We start from the raw sequence: 15,949 nt of genomic DNA on the forward strand, positions 1-15,949 counted from the left end.
TATATATATGTGATACATATTGGATACAAATAATATATATATGTGATACACAAATGATACACAGTGTGATACACATATTATTTTTTTTCATGTTCAACTTTTACTTTGAATTTTCAATTCAAACCACCTCAAAACTCCACCAAATTATCCCAGAACTGAGAATTTCTTTAAGATGTACTCAATCTATTCTAATAACACCGACTCAAAAAGAAAGCAAACATTTGACCTTTTTTGATTATAAATGGCTAATTGACTAATATTGATAATATAATTAATATTAGTAATATTTTATAAATTGACTAATTTTGTATATGAAAGGGACAAAGAGAAATGACAATCCAGTCATAGAAATCAAGTTAATAACTAGGATAGTATATGTGTATCAAGTTGGCTGAACTTGCTAATCAGAATACCTTAGAAGGCATTTCTATGTGTTGTAATATTTCTGCCAATGTTTAAGCTTTTAATATATCTGATTCTTATTATAAGAAAAAGAAATTAATAAGCAGCAGCATGAAAAGAGTAACACGAGTACTATAGCCGGTTTCATGACCAGGCTTTTGAGAGGTTAAAAAAGTTTTACACTATTATTGCATTATAACTTGTTAGCTAGTAATTTATTTACTTTTAAGTTACTAATCCAGTTTCTACTAATTACCTTTTAAGAGACATAATAGCGTAGGACGTAGTAATTAGTTTTTCTTCTACATTTAAGTTATTTTGAGTTTAATATATATACTTATACTGAAAACTAATCAATACGTCTTACTCGGCAAAAGTTGTAGCCTTATGTTAACACCGTCTGCCACAGATCAAAATACTAGCTACCAGCGAACAACTCCCAGCAGCGCCAAACTACAAACCATCTTCCTATAATTAGTTACGATGACATCCTCTTATAGGGTATTTTCAGTACAATGTAGGCCCTTTTCTTTCCTTAGCATGGGCTTGTCTAAGTCAATTCAAACAAGTAATTGCCCCAACACTATCTATAAATTGAGGCACCACTTTTTACAAGTTCTTCACTGCACTTTTCTTATTATACTCTCTCTATTCAAAAACTAAATATATAGCTCAAATTAATTTCTCAAGACCTTAGAAAGATGAAGGCTGGTTCTTTTCTCGCAATGATCTTCGTTGTAACCTTGGTTCTCCTAGGGGAACTTCAGGCAAGCGAGGCAGTGACATGCAATGCCTCGCAGCTGAGTGAGTGTGTGGGGGCAGTCACGTCTTCACAGCCACCATCTTCGGCATGTTGCAGCAAAATGAGGGAGCAACAGCCTTGTCTGTGTGGGTACATGAAGGATCCCAGCCTGAGACAATATGTCAATAGTCCTAATGCTAGAAGGGTTGCTAATGCCTGTGGAGTTGCCGTTCCTAGTTGTTAGAATACTTATGTGTGCAAATGTAAAATCCTTTATTAATTACTGTTGCTTGTACTAAGGGAATTATAAGCCTATGTTGGCCCCTTTTACCTAAATAAAAAACGTTGTGATGCCACTGGATGCTGTTATGACAACCCTTCATTTTCTCTCACTCCTTTATTTGTACATCAATATGCTTTATGTTTAACATTACCAAAAAAAAAAAAAAAGGAAATTACCAACATATTTTACCAACCATAATTTTCGTTGGTAAATGACTGACGGATAATCAACGAATTAGAAACAAATCTTTTTACCAAAAAAATAATAGCGGATTACTAACGTTTTTTTTCTTTTTCTTTTTTGATCAAACTTTACCAACTGATGAATTCCGTTTGTAAGTATCACGGGTAAAATGTAACAATGTAATTTAGCAACAGATGCCAACGGATTAATTACCAACAAAAGAAAAGAAAAGGTTAACGCCTTTAAGGAGATACAGGCGGACAAGAACTTGACAAAGTCAAGCACATACAATACCCAGTACCACCAACCGGAGGCAGCATTCAAATCCACCCCAAACGACAAAACTGGGCCAATCATTCTTAGCCAAGACCAAAAGAACAGACTCTACCACCCATGACGTTTTTCTTTAATCATCAAGATCTTTGGAAAAACAAATTCCCCATCACCTATTGAAATTAAAATTAAAACATCTATGGAATCCCAGTGAACAACTAACGCTAATAGATCTAGGCCGGGATTTCTTTGTGGTAAAATTCGAGAAAGAAGAGAAAATAATGATTGCATTACACGTAGGCCCATGGTTCGTCATGGGACACTTCCTCTCCGTAAGAAATTGGGAACCGAATTTTGTTCCAGCGGAATAAAAAATACACGGCACTGCCATCTGGATCCGACTGCCCAATTACCCATGGAGTTCTATGATAAAGAGATCCTGGAAAGGGTGGGGAGAGGGGTTGGCAAGCTGCTGAAAATTGATACGTGCATCTCTGCTACCTTAAGAGGCACGTATGCACGGATCTGTATTCAGGTACCCATCGAGGTACCACTCCAAACGATGGTACTAATTGGTGAACATAAACAACTAATTGTGTACAAAGGGGCGGGCATCATGTGCAATGGGTGTGGGCGATTGGGCCACCTACTCAAGAATGCCCAAATCAACGATAGATAAGGGCAAATGATACAACAAAAATGTCGTCGGCAAGACATATTACCAACAAAAATGATGACCAAAAAGTGGTGGAATTCCCACGAAAAGCAAAATAGCAAGGGAGAACAAAGGGTTTCAAAGCCCAAGTATGACCAGTGGTAACGGAGAACAAATCGGGGAGCGGAAAGCAGTCACCAGATTCAGGTAAGTTCTTTATCCTTAGTAACATTGATGAGTTTGAGGGTGGCAGCAGGGCTATGAAACATGGTGGTGCTAGGGTTGCGGTAAATATGGGCCAAACGAAGCAGGCCCAAAACAAGCCACACGGGTCTTGTATAGCTAGCCCCAAACGGGACAGGTAGTCTAGGACATATGGGCCCAAGAAACAATTGTTCGGACCACTAGTGCACAACCCAAACTAACTGCTCAATTTAAAACTTGTGCCTAGTTTTGAACATACGCTGGGCATGCACCCCACCACTCACACACATAATTCCTCTCACGTGGCCCAAGGGGGAAGCACACACCCAATTCGGGTTGAAAATACCTAAAATGCAATCCCAAATCTAATACCCCCTGCTCTAACACAAGTCAACTTCTACAGTCCACCTATGGTGCGAAACCTGATCTCTTTAACAATATTACTAACAATGTAAAAGGTGAGAAGGATTTAATTACGCCTTCTCACACTACAACCAACCTTGAGTCTGATCATTACTCCTCCTCTACTGATTTGACCGATGCCGTCGCCTCTCAAAGATTTCTAATGATGAGAAATCTCCATGCATGGAAACCCAATAGAGAAGACCTTTGCTTAAATGGAAATGAAGGCACAACTGTGGAGGTAAACTCCACTACCATTCTAAACACTAAAAATGGAGGGGGAACAAAACAACCCAACAAACAATAGCAATATGTAGAACCAAGGGGAGGATCCAAATCAGATAAGGGTTTTATCTACCCCACTTCCCATGGACCACATTCCAACCTCATGGTTGGAGATGGTACTGCAGGGTATTGCCTTTCCCTTGAACTTCTCGATAGGGACAGTACCCATCTTAGTGGTAATCCAAAACCCACACTACTTGGCCAAATTGGTCACAACGAGCCTGAACTATGCCCTACTAAACTATGGTCACAAACTGTGGTTGGCAACTCTTATGCAAGCTCAGTATGCAATAAGCCAACAAACAATGACAACATACCAGTTAAGTTTTCTCATGCAACAGATAAGACACACTCTTCCCTTCTTCCCACTAGTCTCCCCAGGGGAGGGGATCCTCAACCCCCTTTTCTCTCAATGGACACTAGTGAAGACAATGACCCCATCTCCAAAGATAAGGTCAGAAAATGTCCACGAGCACATAGAGGCCACCAATATAGAATTAGAGGAAATAATAGTAAGGCTAGGAGTGCCAAAGACCAAAGTTATGATTCTACAACTTGAGGAAACAATAGAGTTCAGAGGGCCTAGGAGAGAAATACTTATCGTACTATGCCCAAGAAGCATGGTAATGCATGGAGTAATCCTAAGATCAGCCTTAGAGCCAAACTCAGGAGGCTCAATTGTGAACTTAAAACCAGTAATGACCCAGTTAGCTCCCTAGAATCCACCGGGGATGCAGAACCCAGAAAGCCAAACAATGAAGGGGAAATCCAAATGCCCGAAAAGGAAGACACAAACCAACCCAAGGTTACTGATGAATTTCATCATCTGGAATGCTAGGGTGATAAAAGTTGGGAATTTATGAGACATTGTGCAGAGATGATTAAGTTTCATAAGCCTGCCATATTGGTCCTCTTGGAAACCAGGATGACTGAGCACAAGGACCTCATTCAGGAACTGGGATTCATAGGGTAAATTTAGAACCCTACTGTAGGCTTGTCAGGAGGCATTGTCATCATGTGGAAAGATGTCATGCTGAAGATTGATGAAATCTCTACTACTCCCTAGGGCATCAATGTCATGGTCAAGGTAACTCCCTCTTCCACACCTTGGCTTTTTACTACAATTTATGCCATCAACACCTATGCTAACAGAAGGGCTCTATGGGACCAGCTTAGAACTATCTCTGATGGTTATAGGGGATCTGCCTAGTAGGGGAGACTTCAATGAAGTCCTAAGGGCTAGAGATAAGTATGGGGAAACTGTATCTCTGCCCCAAAAGCAAACCTATTTTGACACTACCTAAATCACTAGAAGCTCGTTGACTTAGGTTGTAAGGTGAGTGAATACACTTAGACTAACATGAGGTATAGATAAGAGTCAGTTAATCCTAGAGAGACTAGATAGGTGCTTTGCCAATGATGAATGGATCCATGATTACCATTCTAGTAATGTGAGTTACATTCCTAGAACGCACTTTGATCACTGACCTTTGCTGATCAGCTTGTGGCCCAATGCTTTCAATGCCACATCCAAGCCTTTTAGGTTTGAACCCATGTGGCGTAATCACTCATCATTCACCAACAATATCCAACAGTCCTATAAAGGGTGTGGTAGCCTTGAAAGAGGCAATGTTCCAGTCCAGAGCTGTATTTGGTAATATATTCCATAAGAAGAAACATATTATGGCCATACTTGGGGGTATTCAGAACCCAATGCCTACCCGTTCAACATCTTTCTTCAGAATCTAGAGGGTCAGCTTCTGGAGGAATACTCCTCTATTCTCAAATATGAAGATGTCTTTTGGAAAACTAAGTCTAGGATCAACTAGATAATGAAGGGTGATGTTAATACTAGATTCTTCCATATATCTACCCTCAATAGGAGGAGAAGGAACAAAATCATGGCCTTGCAAGATGATATAGGGAACTGGATTGAGGAGCAACAGGAAATCCAAAACACCATCTACCACTACTACTCCAAGTTATTCACCACTGAACACCTAGGCCCCCACCCCCTGGAAGAGCATAGTCTATGATGCACACACTCTGTCCAATAGGGAGCAAGCTAATCTGAATGCTCCCGTAAGGAGTAATGAAATAAAGGTTGCCATGTTCTCCGTCAAACCTACAAAGTCCCTCGGGAGAAGTCCTGCGGCAGGCCATAAAATCTGCGCCCTTGACTAACAATAAAGCCGAGTATGAAGCTTTGATTGTAGAGCTTGAATTGTCCCGAGAACTAGACTCCAAGGTCATCGAAATCAAATGCGATTCCCAAGTACAGTTATACAGTAGATCACTACAAGGCCCGGGCAGCTCGATGCTTGGGCACCTCTGAAGCTAATTACGTCATGAGAGAGATTCACGAAGGAATTTGTGAAAATCATTCAAGTGTAGACTTATTGGTATTAAAATTAGTTAGGGCAGGATACTACTGGCCCATGATAGAACAAGGCGCTAAGTCATTCATTTAGAAATGCGACAAGGGTCAACGCCATGCGCAGTTAGTGCACCAATCGGTAGAGCTACTTCACTCAATATTATCCCCATGACCATTCATGAAATGGGGGATGGACATAGTCGGTCTGCTGCCATCGGCTCCCGGTAAGGTTTTAACTGATTACTTCATGAAGTGGGTTGAATAAGGTCCTTACCAAGGAATCGACAAGCACGAAGTGGTCGATTTATGGGAGAACATAATCTGCCGTTTCGGAATGCCAAAGGATAATGCATGCGATAAAGAGCCATAGTTCATAGGTTCAAAGGTCACAAAATTCCTTGAAGACTTGAAGATTAAAAGAATCACATATTCTCCATACCACATGAGCACAAATGGGTGGTGGAATCAACCAATAAGGTGATTATTCAAAACCTCAAAAAGAGGTTGGAAGCAACAAAAGGCAAGTGGCCCAAGAGTTGCCGGGAGTGTTATGGGTATATCGGGAAATGACCAAGTCAAACACGGGAGAGACACCTTTCTCTCTTGTATACGGAGCAAAAGCTCTGATCCCGGTAGAAGTCGGAGAACCTACCTTGAGGTACTTCTTGGTGGACGAAAAAATAATTAACAAAGCATTGCTAGTTAAATTGGAGCTGCTTAACGAATGTAGGGACTTAGCCCACATAAGAATGGTGGCCCTGAAATAAAGAATGGAAAGTTACTTTAATCGAAGAGCCAATCTCTATTATTTCAAAGTGGTAGACTTGGTTTTAAGAAAAGTGACTCAAAACACTCGGGAGCTCAACGTAGGGAAGCTGGATCCGATGTAGGAAGGCCCTTACCGGGTTTCAGTTGTCATTGGGAAAGGTTAATATGAACTAAAAAACCAAGGTAAAGTCAAATTGCCGAGCAACGGGAACATGACTCACCTCAAAAGGTACTATTGCTAATGGGCATCGCTTGTACTGAAAGTATGTGCTGCACTCTTTTTCCCTTCATCCTGTTTTTGTCCCAATTGAGTTTTTCTGACAAAGTTTTTAATTATACAACAAAGTAAATCATACTATGAAGGAAACACCATAAGCAAAAGTGATACCTTTAAAAGATAAGGCAACAAAATGACAAACCACTACAAGATGCTTAAATAGTCTTTGGCTCAGTGGCAAATTCCTAATGGGAAGCAAAACTTGCCACCAGACCAAATGCTATTTAACCATTTACAAGTGTTTTCCCTACAAGCCATTGGGGTGGTTAGATAATAGTTGGCTCGATAGCAAAGTTTCTAATAGGAAATGAAGCTTGCTATCGGACCAAAGATTATCATATCATTCACTAGTAGAATCCTCAATAAAGCAAGACTTACAGTGTTCCAATTTGCATTCTTCGCATTCGAATACTGGGGGAGGGGGAATGATATGAGAACATGACAACCTGATTGCCACAGAAATCGGGACTATGAAATCCGGGAACAAAAATATCTCATTGGGACTAGGGATTATGCAGCCAGCCCCATAGAAATAAGTTGTCTAAATTAGCCACAAGTAATGTCAACTTCTTTTCTTTCAGCAAAACGAATGCTTATGTACTTTTGAAGATAGAAGGATAAAATAAAGTCCTTTTATTTTTATCTTATTTTATGTCCAAGCGATGAACTGATTTTATCATTTTAAAGTTAATCAAGTACTTCAAATGCTAGTGCCGAAATGAACAGGAGACGTCTTCTTCAAGAGCACCTTAAACATAAGAGGGACCTCTCTTGTGAAATCCACATAGTAAAGGGTTTATTAGTCATTGAATTAAATGATACATAGATTAAGGGTTCATCAAGTTAAACAAAAGCACAAAGAAACAAATAATTCCCCCTCCCGACCATGAAAACCCTGGTACATGCATATATGCTCGTCACTTCGTAAATGCATCACCCCGCATATAGCAAAAAAAACCAATTAGTAGGAAAAATTTCCCTAACAAAGCTAGAAAAGACACTTACCTCATTCTAGAACACAATTATAAGGCCCAATAATGTTTCACCAAGAAATTTAAGGTTTCGTGATGCCGAGATAGGCTAATGGGTTTGAGAATTGTAGAAAACGAGCCACAATATGGACTTTTTGGGTTGAAGAATGAACTAAAGTGTTGATGGGAACTTTTGGAAGAAGAAGGCGATTATGCGATCAATTTCGCGGGCGCAGAACAGTTCCGCAGACTGCATAAGCATCGTAAAGTGGAACAAAGAATGGGCAATTTTTTTAAAAAAACATTCTACTGGTCGCGTAATGATTCTGCTATCGCATAATGGCCACAAAACAATTTTGCTGCCCACAAAATGATTCTGCTTCCCACATAACGATTCTGCTACCACATAATTGCACCACATAATTAACTTCGGGGATCATTTTTGGAAAATTTCTTATTCCATCCTATTTTGATATAAGGCCTTAAGGGGTCATTTTACAAGGTGAAAATCTGATTTTTAAAGAGAAGTGAGAGTATTTTAGAGAGAGAAGGAGAAGACCTAGCATTCTAATAATCCATTCTTGCCCCAATCTTCAAGAATCAAGGAAGCTAATCACAAGATCTTCATCTAAGAGGTAAGATTCTACTCCCTAGCCCTAAATTTTGGGATTTGTACTAAAAGTAGGTAATAAGAAGTATTATTCTTAGGTGTGGGAGTTGCTCTTTGTGAATGAATGTACCCATAAGGGTGGTAGGAGGGTTGTTGAACTAAAAAGGGTAAATGATTTGTTGCGGGATGAAGGGATTCCACCATAGAAAACTTGTAGTGGAATTTTCACACCTAGTGCTTGATGAAATGCCTAAGTAAGCTGAAACCATGAATTGCTCCCTAATTATGGTTCAATTTTGTCATATATCTAGTATATTGTAATTGCTAGAAGTGTTAGGACGATGTGGTAATCTAAGGGAAGCTCAAACAAGTTATGTTGGCTAAACTTCTCTCCTAAAATTGAATCCCATGATGTTATTGTAAGTCCCATTGTAAGTCCCGAGTTATTTATTGTAAATTGACTATTCCGAATATGCTTTGTGTCAAAAGGTATATGCTCAAAATGTGTTCTGGATGCTCTTATGATATGATGCTATCCTGTAGGAGCGTGTTCAAAGCATGAGTTAGGTATTAAAATGTTATGACTTAAAGTCGTGTTTCAAGTGAAGGCTATTATGCCAAATTTTATAAGAAATCTCAATGTGCTTATGACTCTTAATTGCTCATATGTGTACTAAAAGTTGTGATTAGAGATTCTTTATTGTCGATAATCTATAAAGATGCTTGAAAGTGAAAGGATTGAGTTGGGGATATAAAGTGTGGCTACAGTGCCAAGAATGAAAGTTATACTTGTGGCCAATAGTGCCAATGAAAAGAATTGATGTGTGAAAGATTATGAAATGAGCCTTAATTGCTAATGAACTTAGAGTTATGATTTTCAGAATATTCTATATGTTTATGTTTATGATGATGATCCTTAAAAGTAAAGAAATGGAAGTGTGGAATATGATATACGACCACACTGCCATGAATGAAGAATAATATGTATGGCCAAGGGAGCCAATGAAATAATAATGTTGTGAGTAGTTGAAAGTACTAATGAAGTGATATATGATGTGAAAGGTTATGAGATGAACGTATTCATACTTATATTTCCAACGTGTTATAAGCTCCTACGCCCTTATGAGGAGAGACTATGGTGTTCCTAAATGTTTTAAATGTTCTTAATGTCTCGTGATCACCCATGGCAAGTACAAGTAAGTGATAGTATGAACATGAAATGCTGTGGCCGTTTGCCAAAATAAGAATTATGAGGTGTTGTATGTCCCAATGGTTTCAATCATAGTATGTATGCTTCTAAAATAATAAATGTAAATGACTTTGATGTTAAGTACCCAAGAATCATGAACTTAACTAATAACCTTAAGATGACAAGAGAGTATATAATGAAGTGGAAGAGGGATGTCCTATGCTAACTGACGATAAATCTTATGAAAAACATATTTGGGTCATGTGCCATTGAAATTGACTTATTGATTCACCATACATGTGCTAATGTAATGAGCTGTGTTTCTCCATGATGAGCATAAACATGAACATGAACATGAAGTATTCCAATGATCGGGGAACTTACGACCTTAAAAGTTGCGCTAGTCATATGTATAATGATGTGTTATGAACCCTATGGAAGGGCTATGAAACACATAGGTGTATAATGTAATATGTGATCCTATGGACGGGCTATGAAACACGTAGGAGTATAATGTAATGTGTGACCTTATGGACGGGCTATGAAAAGGATAAGTGTATAATGTAACATGGGACCCTATGGACAAACTATGAAACACATAGGTGTATAATGTAATATATGATCCTATGGACGGGCTATGAAACATATAGGTGTATTGTATAGGTGATTCTATGGACGGACTATGAAATGCACAAGAGAACGGTATGAATCCTATGGACAAGCTATGAAACGCATAAGTGTATTGTATTATATGATATATGAACACTGCAGACGGTCTATGAGATGCATACATGTATAATATGATATGTGAACACTATAGACAATCTATGAGACACATAGATGTATAATATAATATGTGAACACTATGGATGGTCTATGAGACGCATAGGTGTATAATATAATATGTGAACACTATGAACGGTCTATGGGACGCATAGGTGTATAATATAATAAGTGGACAATATGGACGGTCTATGAGACACATAATTAATGCAAACAATAGGTGTCACTTTCATTGGCCTAGTTTGTACTTGTTACAGTTACATTATATTCGGTATCACACGCATGGTTCTTATGGCTCATTTGATCCGGAGAGAAGTTCAGCATAATGTAAGTATAATCAGACTTGAAATGTGATTCTATGGAATGTTTCCTAGTTTCTTGATGTACTTCATTTTCCTCTTATTTGAGTTATCGTATTTTCATATGTTATTTTGTCTGCCTTACATACGAGTACTATTCCACATGTACTTACGTCCCTTTTACCAGGGGCGCTGCATCTTTAATGGATGCAGGTGGTTCTACAACATGTGGCATTGGTCAGTGATAGTAGTACACACTATTTCCAGCAGATTATGGTGAACCCGCTACAGTTCCAATGGGTATTTGAGTCTATCTTGTTTTATGTACCTAGATATCTATTGGCATAGAAGCTCCAAGTACATTGTGGGTAATGTACTTAAGTTTTGAGTTTCGTCATGTATTTATGTTCACAGATATTTATGAAGCTATGTACCCATTACGAGAGAAAAAGAAAAAAAAATTATAGGCCATTAAGCCAAATGTATTCAATTTGAAAGTCAATATCAAATTATGTTTTGATAAAACATGCATTAGTTATGATGAGAGGTTGATGTAAAGTAGGCTTGCTCGACTGGGTTTACTCGATTGAGCGCCGATTGCGCTCCCCAAATTCAGGGCGTGACAACAATCAACAATCAACCACAACCTTTCCTTTAGAACAAGCCTCAACCAATCGAATCTAGCCAAATCTTATTCAAACAATTTAAAATAAGCTTTAGAAACTACCCACAAGTGAAAAAGTTTAATATTTAACTAAATTGAAAAAGTCAACCCAGACTCGCGTGGTCAAAATTCGAGATTCAGACCAATCCCCATTACCCATTCACCCCCAGCCCGGATATGAGATTTGATTCGAATTCCGACCTCAAATTGAAGTCCAAATCTCAATTTCATAAAATTCTTAAATTCTACCCAAAACCCATAATTTCTACCTTGAAATTCATAGATTTGATGTTAAAACTCATGAAAAAGTAGTTGAAATTGATTGAAAACTAGTTAAAGATACTTACCAATGAACTTGGGAAGAAAATCCTCTTCAAAAACCGTCTCTATGGAGTTTAGGGTTGAAAAATAGTGTACCATGAATTAAGTCCCGAAATTCCCCCCTTTTACCCAGTCGTAAATATCACAATTGCGAACACTTATTTGCAATTGCGACCATCGCAAAAGCGAACCGCTGATCGCAAATATGCGATTAGTGTCCCATCAGTGTTGTAGACGTAAATACGACATTTCCTTTGCATTTTACGAATTCCACCGATTCTCAATTGCGGATACGGACGTCGCAATAGCGAAGGAGCCTAGCTTCCCCAGGGTTGCAAATGAGACTCATCTTCCGCAAATGCGATACGCCCACCAATCACAAATGTGATGTTTTCTTCGCAAAAGCGAAGTCCTCAGCCCCCAGCTTAACTCTGCAAATTCGAGCCTGGCTTCACAAAACCGAAGCTTGCATTTACAGGCAAGTCTTCCCATTTGCGAGACATGTAGCCTAGCTCCACCAAATTTTGCTTCAGCAGTTCATTTCCTTCCATAACATATTCAAAACACACCCGAGCCCATCAGGCTCCAATTTGAACATACACACAAGTGTAATAACTTCATATAATCTCATTCGCTCACTCAAATTACCAAAATAACATCAAACAACAAGAATAAATCATCAAAACTCAAGAATTTTCAAGTTTAAAACTTATTTTTTCCAACGTTTCACATAATGCACCGAAACGGCCTCGGGTCACCAGGTACCCCAACCAAACATATTGTTACGCGGCGCCTTCCTGAGATTCCTTGGAAGGGAGAAGTAAGGCTAAGCAACTGATATCAGTGCAGTTACTGTCCGCCAACTGAGGTCCCCTCCATACGCTAGACTAGATTGTCAGTGTCGTACGGGAAAACCAATATCAAGAGCAATTGAGAGAACAAAAATGAGAATTGAGAATGAAAGAAAGCTTGATTGCATTAATGAAAGCTATTACAGAAAAGCAACACGGTGTCGAGGGGGAGAGACACCAGTACAGAGAATTGTTTGCTTGCTAGAAAGTTTGATTGCTTGATCCTTCCTAATAATGCTTAAAAAAAATAAATCAATGCTACAAGACTACACTTGACTAAGCTATAGAAACATAATGGAAGTACATGAAATAAAACTACTCTATATTTACAATAAAAAAGACTTAATTTTCAACAAGGCAGAAACAGGTCTGTTGTCAGCAGCATTGTCTTTGGCATCACGGTCTGCGTGCCCGACGTTGTCTGCACGCGCGGCGCTGTTGGCATCTGCCTGTGGCTGGGCACTGGCGAGGGATATCGGTGGGGCGACAGAGGCACATGCGTGCTTGTCACTTGGCGCGACCAAGACCACGAGGCCGTCCGTGACGCTATGCATTGGGAGGCTTGCTAGGACGTCATAGGGCGCACCCAAGGGGTCATGAGGCATGGCTGGAAAGCCGCCCATGACAATACGAGTCCAAAATCATCATACGAATCATCAAAACACCAATCCGAGGTCATTTACCAAAAATGATGACCGTTGTCAACTCTAGTCATTTTTAAAGTCAAAAATTACATTTTCTTTAAAAGTTCACGTTTGACCACACACGCAAATTATAAATCATCAAATAGAGCTATGAAAAGTCTCGAACTTAAAAAGAAAAACTAGTACTCAAAACGACCAGTCGGATCGTTACCATACCATTATCAAATTTCAATTGATTTCTAGTATAAGATATATATAGAGTGAAAAAAAAAATAATGAAGTCACTACTTAAGAAGTATGGCTGATTAAACTTCTCTTTAAATCTTGTATAATTTCATCACAAGTTGATCGGCATTGCTTGGGTAACAGACAAGTCGTCGATAATTGTGGTAACTTGTCCAAGATGAGTTCCCCATCCAAAGCCAATACTCTGCACATTCATTGAATCGTAAACAGGCCGGCAGACATAAACCAAAATTGCATGTATACGTGTCAGCATTGCACATTTACACTTGATGCTTTTTAAACATATATACATACATACCTAATATAAAATTGTGTTACTAGTTTTTCAAATCTATATTTATATAAATATTATTGGAACTAAATGTATGTGGATCGCAAGTAACGTAGAAAAAGAGTTCCTCCATGATCCTATTAAAATACACTGTCATTGTACAAACCGACTAAATTCAAAATTTGGTCAAATGAGAAGGGCTTATTCATGGAACCCAAATCTTGTGTCAAAGATTTATGCAAAGCATAATTTATTAGGAGGAAATTTGATAAACAAAGAAGGGAAAAAGACAAGAACATATATACCCGTTGAATTTGCAAGCAATGTAGGAGTCCACAAATTGTTGAGTGCTCCGTAGGTTCAAACTCTGACAGAGCTTGTAATACTTCTGCAAATAATACTTCTGATGTTGGTTCTCCGCTAGAAAGAATTCACAATTAATTTCTTTAGAAAATGGAGTTATCTTTGTAAGAATCCTCCTATTAAGTTTCATTTGCCGCCTTATCTTTGACTCCTGTGCTTGTTTCCTCTCTTCTTCTGTTGAACAGAATATTGCTGATCTCAGGTGCGTACTTAACCCGAAATTCTGCATAATATACAGTACATGCCTGACGCCTCATATATATGTATATATGTATATATATATATATATATATATATATATATATATATATATATATATATATATATATTATATGTTTAAACTTCTATAAAATGGAATCAGAGAGAGTATTAAAGAGGAGATTAGATACTGACAAGGAAATGTTTATTGGTTGGATCATGAATTTCCCAGAAAATATCACAAAGAGATGTGTAAGAAACGACTCTCTTGTCATATGTGATCTTCACTGCTTCAGTATGACCTGTTCTTCCTTCAGACACCTCTCTATAGGAAGGTTTCCTTATATTTCCTCCACAGTAACCAGTTGCGGTTTTTACAACTCCTTCTACTCGACCATATGCAGCTTCTACATCATGGAACTTATCTGCAATTTTTCAAAAAAAACATACTTGGCACAGAATCAATAAAAAGAGACTGTAATTTTGACACATAAAAGATTATAAGAGCTAGGGTTTAGTAGAAATATGTCATTCGAGAAAGAGAGATGTATGTACCTCCAGCAAATATTGCATGACAGAGGAATTCTGCCGGAATATTGTTAGCAGTTAATAGAGTGTTATCTGAATCTTGAGCTTTGCTCTGTCCGAGTAACTTGAAGTAGCGCATAATTGAATAAATCTGTACTTAGTCAGAAGTCACAGAAGGAGATGAGTGGATGGCCTCTAATTTATGGAGATTATACCTTAGTCTTAAGGGAAGAGGGATGACACATGCATATGTACCAACAAAAAGCTGCTTAGTATGAACTACACAGCCTGATTCAACGCCACATTGAAAAGTGCCTAATTTAGAAAACCGTGTGGCTTGTGGTCAGAGCCGGAACGCTAGGTGTCATCTAATAATGTTTCACAAAAGTTTGCTTTATCTGTGTAAATAATATATAATTTCTAAAAATAATAATACTTATATATGTATAGCGACTAGACACACCTTGAAAATCAATAAAGTAAAATTTGTATGTTGATTTTTCCTTTTTCCAATAATGCCCATGATTTTATTTTTTTTCATTTTGAGGTGGTGTTAAATACATTAAATAAGCAGTAAATACAAGTTTATCATATATAAAACAATTAAAAGACATAAAAACAAAAATACACCAATTTGCATGTACAAATAAGTTTTAAATGATAATTTACAAATAATAAGTAATATAACATAAATTGTAACTCCATATGACACAAATAATAAAATTTAAAGGAAATATGAGCTAACAATTTTAATATATTACTTTAAATAGAATTAGTTTAAGCTAAAAAAGTAAAGGAAACGAAGCTAAATTAAGAAAACATGCGGCATATGCTTATATATATATATATGCCAAGTTAGAACCCATGCATTCTATGGGGAATTGATCCCGCTTGACCATTGAGCCACCCTTCGCAATTGTGATAAGTGAGTTCATTCATATTAAATGTACATTTTTCAAGTGTAATTACATATGCAAAAAATAATTTTTTAATGAAGCGGATTGCTCCCATGTGAGTTCGCCCCTGTTGAAAATGATGCAAACGATATACTATCAATTTGAAATAGCACGTAAAATCTTAAAGAATCATAGTGCCATATTTATATAAATTAACTTACAAGTCGATAACAGACCAACACCAGTTGCGTAAATTTTTTAGTA

General features: G+C 37.9%; 1 protein-coding gene across 1 annotated transcript; it reads right to left on the minus strand.

Moving 5' to 3' along the window:
* Nucleotides 1-12,751: 12,751 nt before the first annotated feature.
* On the minus strand, nt 12,752-15,175 carry LOC104230597 (uncharacterized). Its single transcript, XM_009783448.2, has 4 exons — nt 14,817-15,175; nt 14,457-14,686; nt 14,006-14,286; nt 12,752-13,613 (listed from the first exon to the last, which is right to left on the minus strand). Exons 1-4 carry the CDS (start codon nt 14,926-14,928, stop codon nt 13,472-13,474), a joined length of 765 nt encoding a protein of 254 aa, XP_009781750.1. The 5' UTR covers nt 14,929-15,175; the 3' UTR covers nt 12,752-13,471.
* Nucleotides 15,176-15,949: the final 774 nt, after the last annotated feature.

The sequence above is a fragment of the Nicotiana sylvestris genome, chromosome 2 (genome assembly GCF_000393655.2).
Source record: "Nicotiana sylvestris chromosome 2, ASM39365v2, whole genome shotgun sequence".
NCBI classification, from domain to species: domain Eukaryota; kingdom Viridiplantae; phylum Streptophyta; class Magnoliopsida; order Solanales; family Solanaceae; genus Nicotiana; species Nicotiana sylvestris.

What these genes read in the sequence shown, in the direction of transcription:
- LOC104230597 (XM_009783448.2), bottom strand. Translation starts at nt 14,928, where the DNA reads ATGCGCTACTTCAAGTTACTCGGACAGAGCAAAGCTCAAGATTCAGAT. An exon ending in CAACCAATAAACATTTCCTT is followed by an intron (nt 14,287 to 14,456) that starts GTCAGTATCTAA and finishes TATATTATGCAG; the next exon opens with AATTTCGGGTTAAGTACGCA. An exon ending in ATTGCTTGCAAATTCAACGG is followed by an intron (nt 13,614 to 14,005) that starts GTATATATGTTC and finishes ATGAATGTGCAG; the next exon opens with AGTATTGGCTTTGGATGGGG.